General features: G+C 39.8%; 1 protein-coding gene across 1 annotated transcript in view; it reads right to left on the reverse strand.

The window, feature by feature from the left end:
- The window catches only part of ZNF827 (zinc finger protein 827), a 79,376-nt gene that overhangs the window by 66,230 nt on the left and 4,091 nt on the right, over positions 1-9,055 (reverse strand). The window contains exon 3 of the mRNA XM_035899193.1: positions 7,165-7,337. Within this exon, the coding sequence (XP_035755086.1) occupies positions 7,165-7,337 (173 nt within the window). The remainder of the gene's footprint in view (positions 1-7,164; positions 7,338-9,055) is intronic.

Below are 9,055 nucleotides of genomic sequence, written 5' to 3' on the forward strand. Positions count from 1 at the left end.
AGCAGGTCGAGGGAGGTGATTCTGCCCCTCTACTCAGCTCTGGTGAGACCTCACCTGGAGTACTGCGTCCAGCTCTGGAGCCCTCAGCACAAGAAGGACATGGAACTGTTGGAACGGGTCCAGAGGAGGGCTACAAAAATGGTCCGAGGGCTGGAGCACCTCTCCTATGAGGACAGGCTGAGGGAGTTGGGCTTGTTCAGTCTGGAGAAAAGAAGGCTACGGGGAGACCTGATTGCGGCCTTCCAGTACCTAAAGGGGGCCTATAGGAAAGATGGGGAACATCTTTTTAGTAGGGTCAGCTGTGTTAGGACAAGGGGAAATGGTTTTAAACTAGAACAGGGTAGGTTCAGGCTAGAGGTAAGGAAGAAATTTTTTACAATGAGGGTGGTAAAACACTGGAACAGGTTGCCCAGAGAGGTAGTGGAGGCCCCATCCCTGGGAACATTCAAGGCCAGGTTGGATGGGGCTCTGAGCAACCTGATCTAGTTAGCAGTGTCCCTGCTCACTGCAGGGGGGTTGGACTAGATGACCACTAGTGGTCCCTTCCAACCCTAAACATTCTATGATTCTATGATCTTCTCTAGCACATGCGTTATTTTGATCACACCTCCTTTCTATACCTGGCAGTCCCATTCTTTTCAGCTTCTTTCTTCAAAGGGAGTTCTTGCCATCCTACTAATCATTTTCATTGCCAGCTTTTAAAATCCCTTCTATTTCTGATACATCTTTTTGATGCAGTGACCAGAAGTGAATATTGTAAGTGGCAGCACACCATATGTTAATAATAGCATTATAATAGTCAGTGTTATTTCTGTTTTATTCTACAGGCATTCAAATATCAAATGTACTTTTTAACCACTGCTGCTCATGCCAAGAAAACGTTTTCATTGAACTGTCTACAACGATACTCAGATATTGTCCCTGAGTAGTTACAGTTCATTATATCAGACAGCCAGGTGCATGATTAGACTCTTGTTTCCAAGGTGCAGTACCTTGTATTTGTCAACAATAACTTCATTTGCCCCCTTGTTTATCTGTCAGCCAGCCTCCTTTTATTCCCTTTCAAGCTTTGCCTTTTCTAATCTTGATTCATGCACATAAGGTTGTATCGTCTACAATCCTCTTACCCACAGTCATCATTTTGTGCAGATCACATCTGCTAAAATATGCACAATTCCACTCTTAGTAATGGAACACCCCTCTGTTAGCCTTTTGTCATGCTTAAAATTGCTAATTCCTTTCTAGCCTTTGTTTTACTGTCTTTTGGTGAATTTCTAATTTGCCATAGTACATCACATTGCTTAATTTATTTGGCAGCTTCTCAGTGAGAAGCTTTGCCAAAGGCTTTTTTGAAGACCAAATAAATTTCAACTGATTCTTAAGTCCATGATTTCCTGACATGCTCAAAACATCTTAGTAGAAGAACTCATCATTTTCTTTTACAGAAACCACATGTCCCTACCCTACCAGATCATTTATATCATTGTCTTTTTTCTGTTACCTTTTTTTTTTTGACATACTAACATTTCTGGTATAATCAGTTTCTTAAATCATCTTTTCATGCTTAAAAGCAACATGCCTGCTGATTTACCAGCCAATTTAAGTCATGGGGAGTGCACACTGGCCTGTACCAGACGTACCACAGTTACAAATACAGGTGATCCCACCTAGCAGGGTACAATGAGGAGTAGGAGAGAGGGAAACAGTGACACAGGCACATCATGCAATTTTGTAGTACTGGTGAGGTAGATCTTTTCTTTTCCCCCTCTTTAAAGTTGGGGTAATGCTTTGCACAGACTCTCCCTTCGAGTTATGAGGCACAGGAAGGGAAGGATTGGCATACAACTTCCTTTTGTAGGACTTAACAGGGTTTTTTTGTTATTATTTTTTAACACTCAGAATAAGAGGAAATGTTTTTTCTAAGAACCTTTGTCCCTGAGCAAAATCAGAACATAAGGAGATTGGGGTGCTGAATCCATTCACTGCTATATTTGCTTCTGGCTACTCAGTCTTTACTTACTTTCTGTGACCTAATTATCACTTTCTTCTTTGCCTACTATAGGTTTTATTTTTTTCACCATCTTTCAAGTGGATTAGCATTTCCATGGGGGGCATCTCTTTAAGCAACGGCTAAAATCACCAACTACCACAACCTGGCCATTTAGCCATACCTGCCTACCCGCTCATTTTTAAAATACTGCACTTTCAAAAGTTTAGTGCTACGGTGGTAGTTTTGACATGATCCTTCCCCTCAGGACACATACATTATTTATATAGTATTTTCTTTTTGAAATTATTTCCTTGCTTTGTTTGAAAGCAAAAGAAAAAAGAAAAGCCCCTCTGCAGGGCTGGACTGGACTAGGTGTTCCAAAAAAAAAAAAAATTTTTTTTTTCTTTTTTTCTTTAAGATTTAAGGTATCAATGCATTTCTTGTTGTATCTTTGTCTCATATGCAAAAAGTCATAAGATTAAAAGGCAGATATTTGAAGTCACTTGTGATAGCTGTCTGAGACTCAGGACACAGATTTCACTTGTTGAAAAGCTGTGCAAGTTTGCATTACCCCCCCTCGGCTGAGGGGAGGTAACAGAATCACAGGCACCTCCCAGGGCTCTTTAAGGTTAGCTTAAACCAAACTAAACACAAAAGTGTCCCATAAAACACAGTCACAGTTGACCTCCTTCTCCCAACATGGTGAAGATGCTTTAAAATGACCTGTCCTATACTTCATCAAAATGGGTTAGGAATGCTTATTCAGTTGTCTGATGTTAGCTGAGGAATAAAGAGGGAAAACCAAATCGCTAAGGGGTAGTGAGCACGTGGTTACATTCTTCAGGGCCTTTCCTTATTCCACTATTGTGTAATTAATAGCCTCTCTCTAATCAGGAGGTTGATTATAACCCTCTTCATATTACACAGGACTATTAATCTGAGATCTCACTACATGGTCCCTCTTCCTAAGCAACAGACGCAGGAAGATCCCATGGTTGAGGGTCACATAACCTGCCTGCCATTACATCTAACTTTTCTGTTAAGCTTAATCTTCCCTTTCCTCATTTTCTGTCATACCATCATGCTTCAGCATGTGTTCACAATGCCAACCTTCTTTTCCACTGCTAGAAGAGCTGGCTCACCCATTTCTGCCTTATGTCTATATAGCAGCACAAGGAACGTTTATAGATATTATTTTTGGCCATATGTTCCTCTTCCTTGTTCCCCCTTCCAAGTGCTCAGGCTAATATCCTGTTGCTTTCTTGGAACATATCTGTATGATCTCACAGCCTACCCGTCCACCAATTGCTGAGGAAGATATGTGCACGATCCAAAGACACCAATTGGCCAAAGTCTGACTGATGCTTGTGGTATTGCTCTGAGGTAAATTTAATCCCTACTTCCCTACCAGGAAAAACAGAAAAGCCTGAATAAATCTTGCTGAATAACACCACTGCTTTCCGTTGCTTTCTGCAGAAGTAGAACATAGATACTCTCTCTCTCAAGAAGCAATCAACATATTCCAAGTGAATATATGTTTAGATAAGCAGAGAGAAGGACTCAAGCATAACCCTTGCTGCCTGCTTGGACAAGACACCTCTCTCTGTTACCCATTCATTTTGTCCAGCTTCATTTTCAGCATTCTCAGCACCCCTGGAAACCATGCTATGATACCAGAATCAAGTCCTGTGATGGTACCCCCAGATTCCTGGGAATAAGGGCCAAAATTTGTGGTTATGTATGTACTATAATTTGTCTCCAAAGCAGACTAATAAAATTCTGTACTGTGTCTATTTTAGGATTTTTCTAAGGTGCCTATCACTGTGGAATCTAAATGCCATATAACAATTGCAGATAACACTGTGTGCCTTAAAAGGCAATCTTCTCAGCCTCCCTTGTTCATTGTGCGTCTGTGTGGAAACTTTCCTTCTGCTTCCTTTCTTGCCTTTCACTTCCTCACCTCCAGTTGTGAGTTGGTCCTGGCAAAGTGCCCTTACTGGAAGAACGCTTCATCAACGTGGTGGGTAGCACATGGAGATCTGAATATGGTCAGGGCTGGAATCAATCCAGCTCTCTGTTAAGATTTTCTCTAGCAGGGGACATGACACTAAAAATGTTGGCAATGCTGTATTCTCTGCCAGTCTCACATGTTATAACCACCATAAAACTACACAGTATTTATAACATATAGTTATTATTTGTTAACCTAAAGATACACACAATAAGGAAGGCCCATATGGAGACACACACAAACCACTCATGGAAATTAAATCTCTAAATAAACTGTTTCAATGGAAATTGCCTACAAGAACTTATAAAAGAGGAGGTGCTTCAGCTCAGGGCTATGCTGCCTAGGAGGAAACAAAGACAACACTATTAGATTTTGAGGACTGCAGCTGGACAAAACAAGTTTTGTCTGTCATCCTTATCAACAGAACATAAAACCTGAAAACTGAAGAGCAGCATAAAGGAAAAAAGCTTGGCTTGTGATAGCATCCTAGAATAAAATTTGGCTTATAACAAATGACAAACACAAGCCTAGCACCCTAATTTTGAGTAGCCTTTTTGGTTTTGAAAAATGTGTTTTCACCTGCAGCCACAGTTGGCTCATGGGGAGGGAGAGCTAGAGGCAGCTCTACCTTCATGGGTTGCCTGCTGGGAAAGAGATAAGGCCAGGTAGCTCCGCAAAGGATCCTAGGACATCAAAGAGAGCTGAAACGTCTGACTGGCATAACCGCAATGCTGCATCCTAAGTAGCTCCCAGATGTGCTGTACCATTTCAGATGTCTATTCACCCCATTTTGAACATTGTTAGCTTGTGTGTCAGTTATTATAATCTCATACCTATTTCCATACAAATTTAAAAGCAGCACTTTTTTATAATCAGAAGACTGATATTTTTTAATTTTTAATCTTGTTATCAATTTATACTTCCACCAAAGGGAATTCAAATTATGCCTGACACTCTTGGACACATGACTAACATGCCCCTACCTCAATTTTGATTTAATAGAAAATATTTTTACACATGGCCTACACAGTTGAGAAAAGTGTAAGAAACCCATTGAAATTAAGGTAAAACATTATCTTTCAGATTCTTGTATCTGTGATTCTTTACATTTATCCATACGACTATAACAAGGACAAAAGACCAAATATTTAGTTTTGTAAGACAATTGCCTTCATCTCAGATAGGGAGCAGTTTTATCAGCAAAGACAACTGGGTCCACCATGACCTGCATGATTGGACTGCATTGGCTGAGGAGACTTCAGTTCTAATCTCTATAGTAAGGCTAAGGGAGGCTGTACGTTGTGTCAAGCAGCTCTGAGCCTGACCTCAGTGATCCCTAACAGAGCATTACTTGGTAATAATTACTATATTACCAAATAAATAACACTACATGTTATATGTTTGTACAAGGGGTCTGTTTTAAGATGCCACGGGCTCAGTGAATGAAACATATAACACTACATGTTATATGTTTGTACAAGGGGTCTGTTTTAAGATGCCACGGGCTCAGTGAATGAAGGTGTTTATGTTAGGTGGGGAGGAGAAAAGAGCACAAAGGTTTCTGATAGCCATCAATTTGATAGCACACAGAGGCAGTGAAAAAGTCCCTAATTTTCTCCAACATATTACCTGTGATCACCTATGGAAATCACTATGCCAAAAAGGAAGGGATAGGCCCTCAACCTGCAAATAATAATTCTCAAAAGGCAAAAAAACCCAAAGAACAAGAATTTCTGCAGGGAACAACAGGGATGTCCTTTACAAAACAGGAGACAACAGGTCTTTGCCAGGGAATAGCAAGCTTTTAGGCAATGCATGCTTTTGTGCAGGCTGTCAACAACTGAAACCAAAAAACCTTTATTATCATGCTGTGTTCCCATTCTTACTACTCATCTTTTACTCAGGACGGCCATAGGAGCCCTCTAGTCAACAAGGAATACCAAATCCTAAAAGAAAGAGCCATAAACACCAAACCTACTTGTACCTGGTAAGGATTAGCATGATACACCAAGGATGCCTGGGAATAAATAGTGCATTGATCCACAGTAGAAGAGTTAAGGGATGAGACTTCAGACTCTAGGGGGATGATTTCAGACCTAGCAAGGACCTGAAATACAGCAAGATCTGCTGTTGTGATCAGTGGAATGATATGAATCATTTACACTGAAGTGAATAAATAGTTAGACTCCTGTCCAGCGATCTCACATTCTGCAATAGCATATATAAAAGCTGAGCAGGCATTTCTGTCCCCCTCCACACCAGCCTGGTACTCTGTTACACACATTTGTCTAAAACAGACAAAATACTAACTGTAATAAAACATTTCACTGTTTTTATAAAACTGAACTGTATTAACAGGGGAAACTTTTTGCACTTCAGCTTCTTCATCCATGGGCTAACGGGACAGGTATCATTTTTGCTTCACCAAGCATGTTCTACAGCTTACAAGACCAGGCATTTTGTACATTGCAACCATGTAGTACTTCAGCTAAGCAGACAGAGAGTTTCTTTACATTTTTACGGTTTTCCATATCAACACAGATGTTGCTTCCCTCAAAAGGTCATCTTCAGTTTGAGCCTAAAACTTAGGCCAAGTTAAAACAAACTTTAAATTTAATGGAAACATTTGAAAACAAAAACATTACAGTATCATCTCTCATTCATTTTGTTTTGGATCCTTCACTCGCAAAATGCCTGCAGTTAAAAACTACAGAGAGAAAAAAGTTAAAACTGCAGGCCTGTCTATAGAAAGCAATGGAGAGATCCCCAGCTAGGGCTGGCCAAGTTGGTAAGCCCACTTAGTGTGATGCAATGGCCTACAAAGATGCTAGCTGGCATCCCGAAAAGCAGCACTGCCATGTTTGCATGGTGTCACATCTCAGCTAACATCCCTACTTCTGGTGGCTCCAGGTCCAGAACTAAATCAGTCACAGACAGCTTGTGCTGCACCAAGTTGACATAACCCAAGGCAGTTTCCACATTGCATAAAATGGAAAGGCAAGCAAAGGGAAAAAAGTTATTTCTTCCTCTTTTTAGTCTCTTTATTTAAATATAAAGGCAGCATTAGCAGTACAGCTAGAGAAATTTTGTTCTTGCAGATGCAAATGAAATAGGTGTGATTGATGATTCAAGTGTTTTGATTGTCAGTAAACACTTCCCTTACCTTCATGTGTGATTTGAGATTGTCCTTGCGTGCACAGCGAAATGGACAGAGTGGACACTGATGACTTTTCAAACCTGTATGAATCACCATGTGTCGTTTCCAGTAACTCTTCCTCTTGATAACCAAACCACAGATCGGACACTGGAAAGGTTTTCCTCCTTCTTCTTCTGAGGCTTAGCAGAAGGGGGAAGAAAAAGAGAGGATCCTTTACAGCCACTTGTCTAATACTTTCCCCTTGTAACCATACTCAAGATACCATTTTTCAATGCTAGAATTTCACCTGCAAAGAGACACATCAGTTAAACAACAACATGTACCAGAAATTTCAGTTCCTCCCCATTGCATATCCATTTTCCCCTTAATCTCGTTATTCTCCCTCTAAGAAAGGTCACCATAATTTATAAAGGTTAATGTCCCAAACACCCTTTGGCTAATCAGTAGGGGATGCTACTCTATATCACCTGGTCCTAATGTTCCTTATAATTTAACTGAACTGAGATAGATGTCTTTCATAATCATCACTTTGCAGCTTCATTTCCTGTCAAAGGCCAGTTGTAGTAGGGTATGGAAAATAAGCTTAACTGTTAAAAAATGATCCATTCCCATATCTGATGGTTACCCAGCAAGGGAGCGGGATATAAAGCATAGAGCAATCCACAACTTAACTGAAAAGCATCCTGGTATTGCATATCAGATATATTTAACTCCAGAAGAGAATGACTTCAGAACCCCTGCTGTTGAACTTGTTTAGTTATGGCTCGAGCAGATGCTGCTGCAACTTCAGCCATCAGGGGTCTTTGGGTCATGAGTTTCCTTCTGCTCCTCTAGTTGCCAGGGCTTTAAATCTACTGCCTTCCTTAATGTTTGCACTCTGCTTTACTGCCCAATTCACCTAAGATAAGACAAGGATTTGGTGGCATTTATTAGGCAAATATGGTTAGTCTACTGAGTGTGGAACCATCTCAAGGTTATAAAGAAAGGCCTAGTATTACTGTGGAATCAGAAGCCTTTTTCCTCACTGTAAAAGACAAACTATTTCCAAATATCCAGAGCTCAGCCATGTGCATCCTGCTATTTGGAATTTCTCTCAGAATATTTAATCTTATTATTATCAGTTATTTCCTACCGATAAGGATATAGCAAACACCAAATTCCCTTGATGAGGACCTAAGTGATAAACACTTCCAGAAAGATTTGTCATATCCTAAAATATAATTCTCGCTATTAGGTAGGAAACAAAAACACTGTAATTCAACTGATTAGGTAGTCATTACGTAAGTTCAAAAAAAGGACACGTTGTCAAAGCATGCACTTCTGCAAGTTCAGAAATTCTCCTTGTGAAATATTCTATCACACTCAACTTATTATCAAATTGTTCCCCTCTCTGCACCTTTAAAGAGTAAGTCAAAGCCAATCCTGTAATTGCTTGCGTTACATTTTTTAAGTATCTTTACTTACTTCTTCACAAAAGGCAGAAGAAAGACAAACCACAGAAAAAAAATATATTGGTAGAAATTTTACCTATAATTTCCTTCTATCATATCTTTTCTCCAGCCTCTGGTTATCATCATAAAGGATCCAGAAGAGAAATGTGTAACAAGCTATTACCTGTTTTCCACCCCATTAAAAACAAATCTGCAAACAAGATGGATCAATAGTAATTTAGCACATTACAAAATATGCAGAGAACTGGATTGAATGCATGTGACTTCACCAATAACAATGACAATTAACAGCACACAGGAATTATGCCAATGCTCTCCAAAGCTGAACCATGTTAGCTCTTTACTATACTCCATAAACCTCAGCATAAGAAAAAAAATTGCAGGCTTTAGCTTTCCTTCATTTATATTGATGTCTATTTCATGTCACATGCTTTCAATTAGTTGGA

The sequence above is a fragment of the Egretta garzetta genome, unplaced genomic scaffold (genome assembly GCF_000687185.1).
Source record: "Egretta garzetta isolate BGI_Z169 unplaced genomic scaffold, ASM68718v1 scaffold258, whole genome shotgun sequence".
In the NCBI taxonomy this organism is placed as follows: domain Eukaryota; kingdom Metazoa; phylum Chordata; class Aves; order Pelecaniformes; family Ardeidae; genus Egretta; species Egretta garzetta.